At 41.3% G+C, this 15,834-nt stretch overlaps 1 protein-coding gene across 4 annotated transcripts; it reads right to left on the bottom strand.

The window, feature by feature from the left end:
• Positions 1 to 766: 766 nt before the first annotated feature.
• Positions 767 to 7,395, bottom strand: LSM6 (LSM6 homolog, U6 small nuclear RNA and mRNA degradation associated). Of its 4 annotated transcripts, none has more exons than XM_033001697.2 (4): positions 7,312 to 7,395; positions 6,011 to 6,120; positions 2,394 to 2,507; positions 767 to 944 (listed from the first exon to the last, which is right to left on the bottom strand). In XM_033001697.2, exons 2-4 carry the CDS (start codon positions 6,102 to 6,104, stop codon positions 910 to 912), a joined length of 243 nt encoding a protein of 80 aa, XP_032857588.1. In that variant the 5' UTR covers positions 6,105 to 6,120; positions 7,312 to 7,395; the 3' UTR covers positions 767 to 909. The 4 variants fall into 4 exon arrangements, with proteins under 4 accessions (XP_032857588.1, XP_042652956.1, XP_032857589.1 ...); XM_042797022.1 differs by lacking the exon at positions 7,312 to 7,395 and adding an exon at positions 7,242 to 7,261; XM_033001698.2 differs by lacking the exon at positions 7,312 to 7,395 and adding an exon at positions 7,021 to 7,158.
• Positions 7,396 to 15,834: the final 8,439 nt, after the last annotated feature.

Here is a 15,834-nt window from a genome sequence, read left to right on the forward strand (position 1 = left end):
ATTTGTTCTCATTTCTGGCTAGCTCATGAAGAAAGAGAATATATAGATGGTATGAGGTTGGAGCCGGGGGGAGGGGAAGCAGACTGTCTGAAGAGGATACTATGGGCATATGTACAAAAGTTTTTAGATTCCTTGTCTCTTTTCAGGAGTAGATTTAGATACTAGTTAAAACTGCTTTTTATTGAACTCCATTGTTTGGTAGAGATGCAGGAATAAAGGTAACTGGAAGCTGAGGTAGGTGGGGGGTGAAGCAGCTACTGGCTGTGCTGGCACACCAACAGAGCTGCTCACCTGTGACTGACTTCCTCAGCTAGCAGGGAGCTTTCTTTTCACCCTTAGGGCTTTTCTTCCATTTAAGTCAATTATTTCCCCATCCCTAATTGTTGAAGTGTCACTGTTACATTCCTCAATTCAATCCACAATTCAGGATTTTTTGGACAGCTGAACTTTTTACCCAATGACTCTTCCTAGACTGGCATAAAAAGCTGACCCTATGTTTTCCAAAACAGGCAGGTCATTGTCACCAAAACATGAGCATTTCCCTTCCCAACATCAGTTAAACAGTTGTTTTGCCATAATTCAAGGCTGTAATTTGCAATTACTCCGTGCCTGCTTACTTTCCCATCAGTATTTCTGTAACTGTTAGCATAATTAAACAAGCTGTTGCTTTGAATTAGTCTTGCAACACTATTACATGCTTCTCTTTTTTTATTTTTTTTTCTGTACAGTGGAACAAAGCAGTGTTTTTGAAACAAAAAACATTCAGTAAGTTTACACTGTTTTACATTTATTTAAAAAAAAATATTTAAACACTTGTGTATTTCACCTGTAGATTACTAAATACAAATCGAATGGGGCTCATCGCTTCAAAGAGGTTCACAAGTACAAAACTGCCTCCTCCAGGCATCTTCACATCCTCCTCTTCTGTGTGCTTATGTACAATACTGTGAAAAGGAGAAAGCACCACACGTAAGTGGGCCCTGGTAAATAACATGCAGAAGCCTGCTTATTTGAAACATCTTATTTCCGTGGCTTGTAAAACAACAGTGTAAATAATCCTGTTCAAATAATCCTGTTTCCTGAACAAAGTCAGGAAACTTCCAAGTCCAGGTTTTAAGAAATGCTATCACATCTTACATGCTATGTATCACCTTGGTTCAGTATTTATTATAATCATAGCCAAACCACACTCCAGCAGATGCAGGCTGAACAGAGGGAGAATAAAGCCAGCTACCCTGCAGCATTACTGAGGGGAGCATTAGAGTTTCTAAGCAGCAGAATTACAGGTGTCAGACACTAATGTCTTTCAACAAAAGCTGGAAATCCCAAGCACGGAAGGCAAAGCTAACAATTACCTATGAAGCTGCAGACATCTTCCACCTGCTTGGCTGGTGATATCCCCAGAGCAGATCCACGCACAACATGAAACTACATCCTGCTCCTAAACCTGGGATGTCTTAAGTTCTCTGCTCAGCTTGTTCTTCCGCCTCCTGCCTCTCATCCATTTGTTTTAACTTTTAGAATAGCTTCTCATTTCCATAACTGATTCTCCAGCTGCGAAGTCACTGCACTCCTTAGCATAATAATCCAAATTCATTGCAAAAAGCATCTGGCTTCATTCAAGAATTACTTATCCTCCCAAAACTCTCTTTCACAGTGGTGCCACGTTCTCTTTGACTCTTTGTAACGTCGGATTCAATTCTGGTTTCTTTTTATTTCCTCCCTCCTTTCTGTCCTCCATTTTCTTCTCCAGTAACTTGGCCAAACTCTGCTTCGTTCACCTTCTCTACAAGTCTTTTCACATCTGACTTGTGAACCTTTTCTATTTTTAGCTATTCTTCCCACAGCATGTCCTGCTCTTACAGCCTAACTGATCCTACAGAGTCCACTAAAATCTACCTACTGACTGGTGGTAAAATCCTTACTCATAGAGATGAAAACAGCCTCTAGTACTAATGAACAGCATTCATTCAGGTCTTGACAATTGCATCACAAGAAAATATTGGTGTCATCAATATCTGTACTGCATATAAATTTGTGTGGTGGTTTGCCTAGCAAAACACAGCAATTTCTATGGAGCAGAGGCCATCTAAGCAGACAGTAAGTGCAAAAGTAAACCTGTTGAATCACAGGAAATAAGCTCTAAGGAGGGCTAGAAAAGAGCATGCTTCTCTCAATGAACTTCAAGTTCAGAAGCAAAAGGGTCACAGGAATGCAGAAAAGCATAGACACTGAAACGTGAAACTGTAAGAAGTAAACATGTTAAGGTTTCCAGGAAAACCTAAAACTAATATTCTTACAGGCAGCGTGCTTATATCTCAGCCACTCCTTAAATTCGGAAGTAACTATCAAAGCACAATCTTCTAGTGAGCAATAACATAAAGAGGAGTTACCGTTATTTCCTCGGATAAATGCATCCCCATACTTATTCTTTAATTGTCCATTTACATATTCTTCTGTCTGTTCCAGAGCTATATTCATATACCCATCCAGGCAAGCCAGGACACCTGAAGACAGTGACAGTTTAAAAGTGAATCAGCTTAAACTTACTTTAAAATAAACGAAAATGCATTATGTTTGAATAGTACTGAAAAAACCTGTGTCTTCATAACAAACTAAGAGGTGAAGCTTGGCCAGATGAGTCAGTAGATCAGAGTATTATTCAAAGAATTAGGCTGGGAGTGAGGAACCCCAGGCACTCTAGTAGCAATTTTATCAGTTGATGTAAGAGTTGGCAGGAAAATGAAGTCATTAAAGCATGACTTCCAAAATATTGACAATTTACACTTTGAAAGTTTAAGTAGTCCCTTCTCACCTGTGTTTTAAGCTGCACACCCGAAAAGAACCTGTGACATTAAGCGTAACTGGATAACCTAAGGACAAGGCTCTGTAAATTGAGTTTTCATCAAAACTTGTAAAGGATATAGCTGAAAAACAGCCCTTTTACTACAGGACACCATACACACTTTTTCATATTCATGCTTGCAGATCTAGAAGAACATTGGCTGAAAGTCTCTGCTTTGACGTAAACAAAACTCTACATAATTTTCAACAGGCAAAGGGTTTTCAAATGACACTGAAATCTTCCCACAAAAATAAAAGCAAAAGGTTTAGTTAATACAACTCAAGAAAAAGTCTCTGCCATTTGCAAGATTAGATATTCTTTTGATCAGGAAAATATGCATTTGAGCAGCACTAATTTTAGACAAGTATTTATGCTCTTGCTTCTCATAGCCCCAGCTGAAGGTTGTACCTTGTTCACGCAGTATTTCCTATGTGCTGGCAGCATGATGGCATTTTTTCATTCAAAATCATTTCTGGGTATCTACACCCACCCTTTTGATCAGAACCATGGCCATCTACAAATTTAACTTGCCTGATCAACAAACAGACTATTCATGTAAGGAACAGATGTAAAGAACTGCACAGAGAATGCAATCTGATTCGTAATTGTGCACATAAAACGATTTGTAAAAAGCTCTATAAATTATCCCCATCTTGCATGTATATTTTCCTGACATCATCCTTGCACACACAGAAAATACTACTAGAATAATTTTCTTCTCTGTTTGAAAAACACATAATTTACATACCTGGCATTAAAATTCAAAATATAGTGTAGTGGCTGTACTTGGAAAGAGAGAGAAAACTTCAGTCTGAGAATCCTCCTCTAGGACACGTTCTCATTTTTCAGAAGTGTTACGGTAATATCTTCCATTAAATAATTAGGAACTCAAGTTCTCCTGAAAACTTGTAATGGTTTGAGTATTATTATTTTCCTTTATGTTTGTCTTTCCTCTGTTTCCACACAAATAGGAAAAACTGACAGCTCATAAAGTGTTACTAAATGCACCAAAAACCCAAACCAGAGTCAGAACTCTTTTTTCACTTCAGTAATCCCAAGTGCTCCACGTAAGAATAGAAAACAAAAAATGTTTCTTCAAAATTAAAATTGGACAGTGTGGATTTTCTTAAGGTACCACTTAGTAGACCATAAATGCAGTATTTTTAAACTCTTTTGTTCTTAGAGTGCGTTCATGGTTGTTTCATTTTCTTCCTCCTCTTCTTTGTGTTTACTCTCAGGCTGCTAAATGGCATCAAATATGGCACTGCCCACCATGGCTAGTATTTGATCTGTTTTATCTATATCTAGAGATGTTTTCATTTACATATCCATCTCTACACATAGAAATCATACATATTAATTCATCACTGATTACTTTCCCAGGGCTTCTTCCCTTAGACGTGCGCAGCGCTTGGCAGTGAATCAAGACATTTTACAAGTTACACAGCAACACTTGTATTAGGACACGCTTGTGCGTACGGTGGCTCAGAGGGTGGGGGTACAGGCACAAAATTAGCAACACAGCCTAAAGGGAGAATCTAGACAGATCTGCAACAGAAGCCTGAGACGCTGGCTTTTTAATGTTTGGCTTTTACAAATGTTGTTCAAATTTCTGCAAAAAAACAGAGTGCGTATTTTTCATAAGAGAACAGTATTCAGCTTTTTAACTGCAGGAACACACCAGTGGGAAGGAAGGCAAACAGAGGGAAATAAGGAAGGGAGGGGACAAAAATCCAGTAACAAATAAGGGTGTTCAAAGGAACTATCGTTCAATTCTGGGTAGGTCAGACTGTAGGTGTGTTAAACTAGCTTTGTTGAGGGGAGAGCCGAGTAGTTTATCTGCAGCAGTTACAAATGGATTTACAGAGCAGGAGGTACCAGTGTTCTCAAAGAAAATAGGAAGTGCATCCAGAAACCAAATCTGGTTTGGCCCTGGCTTGTGTGTACCTTTAGGTAACTGATGACTTGCTTTAATTGACTTCAATTAGCTGTCACTACATTCTTCTGCAAGAAAGAATTTAGAGGCCACAGGCTGATGAGAAGCAGTGAAGTTTTTAAGCCACCTACCCCACCTGAAGTGCTCAGACAATGTGTTTCTCAAAGAAATTACAGTTTGCAAATTCTGTCAGCTGAGAGACACTAAAGAGAAACAGGAAGTGATAAGAAGGCACTGCTTGCCCTGTCAGTGAACAGTAACAGTTTAAAACTATCATAAGATTCCTTGTGAGAGGAGACCCTGTTTGTGCTGTGACAAATGCTAGGCCACGCCAACTGAATTAAACCTATCTGAAGCAGTGATCTACAGCAGAACCATAATGTTTCGGTCATTCCAGAATAAAGTGTCTAAATTGAGCACAAGAGGAGATACATGATAGTTTTAATTAAGTTTGGATACTACTAATAAAAATTGGACAGTCTTATCCTAATGGGAGTAGGACTAGAACATTCTTAGCCGAACAGATAAATTTAATCTACTGGTTAAAAAAAACCCTGTAATCCTACATACAGTGCATGAAGTTATACAGACAGGCCAAAGAGTCCTGGAATAAAACTTCTGAACTGTGTTAAAATGAACTGGGCATATAGCAGCAAAAGCCACACTAGGGTTTCTCCTGTACCTCTGTGAGTCTTGATCCAACATGTGTCTAGGCAGTTGCTTAACCAAGAATGTGCGTAACTCTTTCATCCCTCACATAAGAGTAGGCTTATGACTGATAGCACAGTTCACTGTTTGAAGCCTTTCTGGACCAAGGTCTACATTAGGAGTTGGAGAACAGGAATGTGAAGGAAAGGGTAGTTCCAATACAGGTTGCAGGCAGAGCACTGACAAGGGGACTGCCTGGCCATTTCAGGAATTGTAATTCCAGCCAAACTTTACAAACATCAGTTTAGAAACTCAGAATCATCCTGATAGTCCAGTCTAACCATCTGTAACTAAGGATGCTAGTGATTTAGATAAGTAATTTTAATCTCTAAATCTGCCATTAACCTCCTTTTCATCAGTTTCTCCAGAATTGATTTTCTATTTTTAATGTCACCATTCTGAGATCTACATTCACATACTCCAAGATTCTGGATCACACTGTTTTGCTTTTCAAAAGCAATGCATCTGTTCCAGCCTCCCCAATTACTTTACGCAGTGAGAGGGACAGATGGAGAACTTACCTCGATAATCAACTCCGGAATTTAATTTTACGACAACTGGCCTTCCAATGATTTGTTTTAGGAAGTCACTAGGGGTTTGCTTCCGTAGGCTCATCTTGATCTTTGGTAAGCTAGGAAGAGAAGTGAAAGGAAACATTTGGATAAGCAAAACAGTCGCATACGGTCTTTAAACACCCGGTATAGACAGGCAGTCCCCTGACTTAATACTTTTAGTAGGAGAAAATATCAAAGGAGATAAAAGCAAAACCCTAAGGGTGGAAGTGAAGAGACAGAGCTCCTAGAGCCACAGCATTAAACATTCCCCTTGGCATTTCTGTAACTTTTGAAAAACAAGAATCCTCATTTGCCATACTGTGCATATAGTAAACGTCCAACAGAGCCAAAGGCCTCATCATCTCTGTAACACCTTTTGCTAAACGGTTTTACTAAAATTAGAGAACTAAGCTGTAACAAGTAGTTCATACTTGTAGGGGGTGGAGGGAGAAGCCAGTGCACGCTCTAGACACAGAATTCTCTGCTGGAAGAGCAGGAGAAGGATTTTTGATCTCGGCTCACAAATATGAGCCAAGAATAAATTTGAAAGAGTGTCTTCAAATGAATCAGTTAAATCAGATTAAGTTTAGAATTCAGGCTTGTGAGTAAGTTGCACGGAGACCTGAAAAGCTGCTGCGACTTAGAAATCCACGGTGCAGCGCGCGCCCCCCGTTTGGTACGGGACCCTCCCTCGGCCAAACCGCTTAACTTCTGCCTGACTGCCCTTTGGCTGGCTGACGGTCGCTCTGCGCTTCCAACCAGCGGCAGAACACAGCGCTGGTGCCGGCACCCAGCTCAGCGGCGGCGTTTCGCTGCGGGCTTCCTGCGGTCAGCCGCGCGGGGAGGCCCGCGGCTCGGTGCGGCTCCCGAGGGCCGGAGCTGCCCTGGGAAAGCAGCACGGCTGGAGCCGCTACAGGCAGGCAGGCAGACGGGCGCGCACCCCCCCCCCCCTCGGTAAATACGCTGTTTTCACGTGCCGCTGCGAAAGCCGCGTCTTCAAAACCCGCCAAAACGGCGCGAAAGGCGTTTTGACGAACTTCCCTGGCGGAAACCCCTGAGGCAAGGTGAAGCTTTACTGCCGCTTGCTTCAACAGCCCACCCCCACCCCCAAAATAACAGCAGAAGCGACGGCTGGGGGGGGGGGGGGGGGCTACTCGCACCACCCAGGAGCCCACCCCCCTCCCCCGGCCCACATCACCGGCCGGCCGGTGCCGCCGGTCCCCTCCCCGGGGGCTGAGGGCCCGCTCCCCTTCCCGCCCCTCACTCACCCGCCGCTCGCGCTCCGTCAGCACCGCCCCGCTACGGCGCGGCGGCAGGGTCACAGCGCGCCGGGCGCGGGAACAAGCGGGGCGGGGCCTGTGGGCAAGCCCTTCCCCCTCCTCCTCTTCCTCCTCCCTCAGCCGGGGCGGTGCTCCCCCGCAGGGCGAAGCTCCCGCGGGCGGCGCGTTTCCCACCCGCGTCCGTGATTTTGGGGTGGGTTGCGCCGGCCGACCCCGCTCCCCGGCGCGGGGCGCGCGGCCTTGTGGAAAGGGTTTAAGCACTCCGGCGACGGGAAAGCGCTGTGGGTTTCTCGCAAAACTCCCCCAAAACCCATCGGGCCGAGCTGCGAGGGGTTCAACCGTGGGACCCGCTAAACTCGGATTTCTTCACGGGGATGCACTTTTTTTATGGCTTGTTTAGGCATACGCCCAAAATGATGTTGCAATGATTTCTGAGGGAAAAATCATATGATGCGGTATATCATTATGTTCTACTCTAATGAGACCCTGTTAATTCCAAAATGGTCTTGTCTTACACGGGCCTTATCGGAGAAATAAGTGATTATCTGGCAGATCTCGGTGTAGGTGTCCGCACCAGAGCTAGATAGGGAAGCGTTACGCCATTTGTTTTACAGGTGAATTACTGACCATAGAAGCTAAGATATTTTTTTTCAGATGTCACCTGGGAAGAACATGGCGCAACAAGAAGCCAAACTTTTGTCTTCTCCCCACCTTCTCACCCATCTTTTCCCCTTTCCACCAGCTATCCCCTGATGTCTGAAATATTTTTTTTTTTAGGGGATTTAGTACCATGACAAGAGTTAATCAGCTGTGAAAGCTTCTGAACTGGATTTTTTTTTATTCCTCCAGTATTGATTCAGTATCTTGCTGAAACTCTTAATTCTTGTGATACAAAAGAAATGTGCTATGGTTTTTCAGAACATGCATTTATATTCTCCCTTCTGGAGTTGTTTATCTTCTCTTTTTGAACACATATCCAGTAACGCCTTTTCCCCCAAAGCTGAGACTAAAAGGATTTAAGCGTCCAGGTTTGCAAACCCGACCAAGCTCACCTGACTGTCCCAGAGTTCAAGCACAGGCACAGCTAGGAAAGTTGGGCCATGTCGTGCCCATGTTTCCAGGCAACCATCATGTTAATCAGGAGCATCCAACTGTGCTTGATTATACCTAGTACTTGAAGCAGAAAAGGAACATGAAATAGTTACTCAGGGGAGCAGGCTTGCAAAGTTTTATTTGGCCGCCTGGCTTCAGTGCATGATATTTTGATAAGGGAGTGTTCTGGATTTTCTTGTTATCGATCTCTGTGATATAAACTGGGTAAGCAGATTTTCCATGCTTCGACTGGTAAATTTTCATGATGATTTTGCAGGTCCAACTAGGGATATTTTATGGTTTGGGAGCCTTCCTCTTTGATTTCTTATGAGTATGTCTTTATAGCTTGTATTTATTTATTTATTTATTTATTTTTGCTAGCCATCAGAACCTGATGAGCTATTTTGCCTTCTGCTCAATAGGCTGCTTTCTAGCTAGCTTAGGCGTATATTTAGTTACAGTTTCTATGTGTGGGGATATTTTGGTTTTTTGATGTCAGTCAACAAAATTCTACTTTCATGCTTCATACCCTATTAACCTCACAAACACGTCTATTTTGAATCACGGGCATTAAGATTGGAAAGTTTTGTATCCTTAGCTCCCATCTTTTCTGGTTTGAGACCAAGTCAGGAACCCAGATCGTAGGTAATTTTCCTTGGTTTGCCATAGGGCTCAAAGCAGCGTCACGTGCTGTTCCTAGTGGTAAATTAACCTTCACGCGGGAAGGCATATGTTGCTGAGCACTTTGATGTAGCGTGATTCGCACCTGGGAAGACAATTCCCATCTTGTACATTCAGGAAGATTATGTCATCACATCTGTTATTAGGCAACCTAAAGAATGTGTTATTTCCTGAGTGAAAAAAACCCCAGTGACCTCAGGAAGGTGGTCTTCAAAGGATTTAAGTAACCCACATTCAAGTGTACTCCTTAAAGATTTCAAAGCTTCAACAGTGAAAATGAAATTAAGACGTCATTGGCTAATAATTCTCATTTGTTTATCATCTAGATGGAAAAGGATTTTATCTAAAATGTAACATACTTTGCTATCAGTAGATTCTTTTAAAAACTGCAGTGCTTTATCCTTTCATAGTCTACTACGACAGGGCTTTTTCAGCTATGTAACTCATGGAAATCAGTGAGATGCTGCCCTTGCATTTTAATCAAGATGAACTTGAAAGGTGAACATTGTAAGTGGTAGAAATTATTTATAATTTGGTAATAAAAGTTTATGTCTAACACTCCAAATTTCATACATCTGCTATGTGCTGGCCTTGAGATACTGAACAATTGCAATTGCCTTTACATTTGGCCTTAGATGAAAGGTCATAAATTACAATGATAGAGTTCATAGTCGTTCCCAGCTCACAAAATTTCCGTATTAACATCTTCACCTCAAACATAAATGGTTACAAAGTTACAAAGAAAAGAGTTGTGTTGGCCTTTGTCAACTGAACTTAATGATGGAAGTTGGTGGATCGTGTACTATTGCTAACTCTTCAACATAAAGTACCACAGAATCCTTGTTCAGAGGACCTAATTAAAACTTTACAGTTAACTTTAAAAATGAAATGGGATTTGACAGTCTCTCTTTCTCTCTCTTTAATGCAATAAAAAACACTTCAAAGTTAGGAAGGTTTTTCTCTCCCAGCTACTTGAAATAAAAACATTTCCATAGAGCGAGGTGGCTATATAACACAGAATGCATTAAAAGGAGTGTCCAATTTTTCTTTTTCTTGTGAAGTGCACACCATTTATGTAAGTTAAATGCAGAAGAACAACAATCCAGATGACAAAAGATTGTCTGTGACAGATTTTGAATTCAACCTAAATAATCCCCAGATACAACCAGCAGATGGAAAAAAAATAACACATGTTAAACAGTCCTCACCTGAAAATTGTGTCAGAGACGACAAACCCATTCTGGCCACAGTCACAGCATATCCCATGATTTTAACAATCAACTTTGGTGCCTTCTAGATTAGAATAAAAAGGAAAAAAAAATAAAAAAGAAAAAAATATTTTTAAATTATGCAATAAAATAAGAGGCCAAGAATGTGTTCCAAATCCAGGTAAACTTTTCTTGTTCAGGGCCTCTGAGAGTGTGGGGGCAGAAGGAGATGTCAGCCTCCAAGAAATAGTGTTGAGGTAGAGAGGCTCTGCAGTTCAACATTAGCACTGTTATTGCAGGGTTTCCTGAGGGCCCTGAAGTAAACACATTACCCTTCTGGAGTTTGAAAGGTGGAAGGTGAGATTCTGCTCCCACAAAACCAGTGGAAGCTTTGCTAATTACTTCTCTGTACTAAGGATGCCTCTATGAATTATAGAAAATACATCTGAAGTCTCAAAAAAATAAAAGAAAATAAAAATCCATCTCAACGAGCTGGTGCCAAAAATATCACCATTAGACCGATAGTTGTCACAGCTTGGTTTTAGAAACTTCTCAGCAATGGATCCCAGCTGCTGAAGAATCAGTTAGCCCACTGGCTTGATCCAAAACTCCTCCAGTGGATGCAGGATAAGACTCCTAGGCTGCAGGTCCTTTCCATCCAGTTTGGACCAAGAAAGCACCATACACGCTTCCTCCACAGCTATCCCACGGGATTCCTGAGGGAGAACCTCAGGACAAGAAGGCTTTTGCAACCCAAGTGGCTTGTCTGTTTTTCAGTCCTGAAACAACTGCAATGCCAGTGGAGTGGGGACTCGCTGCCCCCTCATTACTGTGGGCCCCAAGGCTGCTGTCTGGGAGCAAGCTAGTGGGTATGACTTGCTGAGGGCTCAGTGCCTCACTTTGCATTGTCAGAGGCTGTGCTGTGTGCAGAGAATAGATCGGTGCCAGATTTGCAATTTGGCACAGGACTGCTGAAGCTGACCTCGCGACTTTCTGGAAGTTGGCATAACCTCCGTGCTCTCTGTCCCGTTCTTTTTGCTTCAGGAGCTGTGTTGTTCCACTGTGATTTGTGCTTCTTAGAAGACTTCTGATGCCCTGAGCATGAGGAATAGGACATTGAGGAATTGAAGGGTGCAGGAAGAAGCAGCAGAAAGGAAGTATTAGGACCTCCCTCCTTTTCCTCCTCAGCTAATGTCCTGGTAAACAGGAATCTGCCAGCAGGTCTTCAGGGAGCTGGGGAGAATAAGGTGAGAACTCAGCCTGGAGCTTCCTCTTTGTCTCCTAGACTTTCAGGTCTGTAGAAAAGAAAGGGAAGATCTCCAGAAGCTTTCAATTAATTCCCTCTGATTTCCTGGGAGCGCTCGCCTTGGCTTCCCCAAGGGACAAGCTTTTTCACGAGCCTCAAGAGGTTTGACATCCCCCTTTGCATGCATTTGGATGGGAGAGTTCTAGCCTTTCCGCATTTGGATGATAGTCTATCTGTGCCTATACAGTGAAAGATCAAAGGGTTTTTTCCCCTTAAATGCAGGCTTGCAATCCAGCATTGTTTCCCATGCTTTGCCTGAGATCATCAGAACTGCTGATTCCCAGACATGTTCTCAGTTAAAAAGTTAATGCATTTTTAAGTTGGACCTTAATCAAAAAATATTGGGTATGTGCTACAGATTATAGATAGAGGAGCCTAATAAAATTCTGTCTTCTTTGAGTTCTTACATTGTGCTCACCACTTTGGGATGTTCATGTCCTCCTACATGGATTAAGTGACATGATGACTGTTTGTCACATGTTTGTCTCTCCTACTTCTGTCCAGTTAAAATATAGTTTGACAGGTCATGTGAAATTTGTGTTTTCTATTAAATAAAGGCTAGAAGCTCCACTTGATTCTTTCCTGCAGCACTTAGCTAGAGTCTGTCCAAAATATGATGGAATTGGATGCAGTCTTTTATGTTTAGACTCTCTAAAATATTTACATCAAAGAAACACACGTTCTCTATTTTTTCCAGTGTGGAATATCAATTCCAGATGACATTTCAATGTAAACTTTTCCACAGCCAGTTCAGTGATGCTAATTCAGTACTTCAGGTTGAAAACTCTGGTGTCAGTTTAAGCACAGACACGGGCTGAAGTGGTTACTTTGAATTGATCTGCTGGTGTAAAGCATCTGCAAGGTTAGTTCCCAGCTCCCCAGAAATGCTTCTGATGCAGACCTGGAGATATGAAGTAAACATGAGGCTGCTTTAATTTGTAGTGTGGTAAAAACAATCCATACCGTGTTCTGAAATTCAGTGAAGAAGGAAGATTAAAAAGTGTTCAGCCATCATTCTGTTCCTCTCTGACCCTTTCCACTTAAGTTTCCAGCTGATGCTCTAGGGAAGAAGTATCCTCTGTCTCATAGGATGATTAAGTCTCTTTCTGGGAACTGACTGGATCTGCCATCACCTGACTTCTTCCAGCCTCTTAACCCAATTTTTCCATTTATCTGACCCTCCACAGGTATTTCATATATGAGGAAAATTTGTGTTTGCCTCTCCTCAGAAAGATCGCAAGAGCCTTTCCATGGATTTGAGCAAGTAGTGGCTCAGGGATCAAGCCTAAAATAAATTGAGCGGGTTTTTCGTCATCCACACATTTCAGTCTTCCAGAAGTTGTAAGACATAAGCCTGAACCCAGCAGTGCTAACTCCACTGTATGGAGCAGCTGGCACAGATTAAGTAATAGTTGTAATAGTAGCAAATTGAGTTGTATTGACATAGACCACAACATTATAGAAAAAAAGAAGTGTAGGTAACTCTATGAAATTCAAAACATTTGCTGACACATACCAAGAAACAATACTGGAAAATGAAGACATGAAAAAAGAGATCAAGGTTTCAAGCTCTGGACTTGCAAACCTTTGTTGCTATTCTATATTTGTACAGTATGCAGAACTTCTTTAGACGTTGCTGAGATGCAAATAAAGAAATATTAATCAAATGTTAGGGAGAAAATAGGTATACAAAGATGATTCAGTCTGTCTATGTGAGGAGCACCTTCCTGGATATTAGCCAGACTGGAAGGCACACATGGAGGCTACCAAGTCAATGTTTACTCTGCTGATGTGTGTTATCGTAGTGAGGATACTGGAAACAGGCAAAAATGATGGTGTTTGTTGTAACTCAGTTCTCATATGCCTCTGCCAGAGGTTTACGGGGTGACCTTGGGTGAATCACATCCTCAGTGGCTCAGTTCCCACATTCAATTAACAGAAATTTGATTAGATGGAAGAAGTTATTTTTATTAGTATAAATTCTTTCTGAAGCAGAGGGAAAATAGGGAAGATATATGTAGAAAAATCTCAAATACTCCTAGTTTCAGTAATTTTAAACATAAATATTTAATCTACTGTTAATCCAGGAAGAGAAACAATTAAGTCTTTAAAATGATGGAGACTGTGGTATAATCACTCTGTTCTTTCTGTGCCTTTACTAACTGGAGATCTCAATTTCTTTAGAAATAAGATGTGATTTAATGTCAGTGTTAGGTCACTCCTAGAGCATTTGTGAGCTGATATTTTCCAGTGGCCCTGATTCTTGGCCATTGACTACAAAATCGTTATTTCTGAGTTTAAGGGAAAAAAATGGAAAGTGATTATTTTGTAATGTAACAACAAAAGTAGGTAAAATAAAAAGGGAGGACTAGAAACTGTATATGTGCAAGATAAACAGTTTTGTTAGGAATAGAACAAAAGCATAAAGTTTCATATTAAGTAAAAACTATTTTTTAACTGAGTACATTATACAGCTCTTGTCTTTTTAATTTTATTTTAATTTCAGTGGGTATACTAGTGAAAATAAAGATGCTACCTATAAATATAGATCTGTCAATATGGTGTGACTGCCTGTAGCCAAATCCCCAGGGCCTGCAGTTTTAGAGGAGGTAGTATAACCTCAAACACGATGTTCATATCTGACTCCCTGGTGTTCACACATGCAAGGAAATATTCCTATATGCTTTTGTCTTGACTGCTTTTACAAGAAAAAATATATTACTGGAAAAATCACATAGAACAATGTTAAAGGCTATGTACTAGCTTTTCCAGCTTTGTGATAACAGGTAGAAAATAGGATCTAGGAGAGGGGAATGATGCAGGGTACCCGACTCACTGTTCCGTGGTCCGTTTTTCAGCTTTCAGGCAAAACTGCCATCTGTGCTATCAGTGCAGCTCCACTAGTCCTAGGAATTGTAGGAGCTTTAGGGCAAAAACAACACCCATGTTTTCTCACTCACTTAATCCTACCTAGAAAATTTAGAGGGCAGTAGCGTAAAGTGCCTGTAGCAATCCGGACCACCTGTCATTAAAAATTGCGCCCTTGCTACTGCCAGTGGACCTGCACGGATGTTGAAAACAATGGAGAATGCTAAGAAAGCACTCAGCATAGACAAGGCTTGTGACTGTGAAACTGAAAAGGTTCAAAAGGCTCTTTGAGGAGAACAGAGATGATACAAAAGCCTGATCAGGAGTCCTTGCAGCCTTTTGTGACTAGGAAGGTGTTGGCAATGTTGCTGTAAAATGATTTATAAATCCTTATGACTTGGATCATTAAAGAACTACAGCTCTTATTACTTCACTCTGCTCTGCTCTACATAAACAGAAGATTTCATTTTACAAAGATGAGGAAGAAAATCCCTTCTGCATTCAGGAGAAACTGGAAGGTGAAGAAGCAAGCTGTGTTCGTACCATGTATCGCTTCTCTTTGGTTTCTTGTTTCATTTCACTTCCAGCTCCAGTGAGTAACATGCTCTGGTTTCCTTCATGACACATGTGGAATCCTCTGGTCTCACCTCATCAGACCATATCCCAACCATGTCATCTCCTCAGCTACTACATTTTTCCTACACATTCACCTTCCTCATCCAAATAATTTTGTTTGTTTGTTTTCTTTTTCTTTTTTTTTTTTTTTTTTCCCCCATGGTTTTCACCTGGGCACTTGTCTACTTGGAACTGACACTACCAATTGATTTCACATAGTGCACACAGCACAGCATAAATATAATTCTGTCTCTGGATGTAGGGTTCAGACATTAAAATCAATGCCTTGGAGGTGAAAGGCTTCATCATCCATAAATAACTCTTGAGCCACTCATTGTAGCTCCTCAAACAGACTACATACAATGGAGTATGTCATTTGGAAATTTGAAAATACGCATGCTATGCTCACATGCCGAAGTTTTCTCAACTGGAAGGAATTCTAATGAAAATGGGGAATAGCAATGGATTAGTATTTTTGCACAAAATGGATAAGGAGATTTATTTTTTTTATATAATAAAGAAATATCTGTGATAATTTTAGCTCAATAATGAATAATAAATGAATAATCACATGCTATATGAACAGTTCAGGGGTACACCAGCAAACCATGCAAGTTTCTAGTTTGAAATAAGGAAGTCAAGCATCAGACAGGCTAGTCTCAAGATGTAGGATCTATTCTCACTTCCGTGGCTGAGCTGCTCTCAAATGTTGAGAGGTCATCTCACCCCTCTGTGTCTCAG

Source organism: Tyto alba, unplaced genomic scaffold (assembly GCF_018691265.1).
Source record: "Tyto alba isolate M040663 unplaced genomic scaffold, T.alba_DEE_v4.0 Super-Scaffold_23, whole genome shotgun sequence".
Lineage (NCBI taxonomy): Eukaryota > Metazoa > Chordata > Aves > Strigiformes > Tytonidae > Tyto > Tyto alba.

Excerpts from the sequence above, each read along its gene's own strand:
- LSM6 (XM_033001697.2), bottom strand. The coding sequence starts at position 6,104 with ATGAGCCTACGGAAGCAAACCCCTAGTGACTTCCTAAAACAAATCATT. Across the intron at positions 2,508-6,010 it reads TTCCGGAGTTGATTATCGAG|GTGTCCTGGCTTGCCTGGAT; the intron begins GTAAGTTCTCCA and ends CACTGTCTTCAG. Across the intron at positions 945-2,393 it reads ATTTATCCGAGGAAATAACG|TATTGTACATAAGCACACAG; the intron begins GTAACTCCTCTT and ends TCCTTTTCACAG.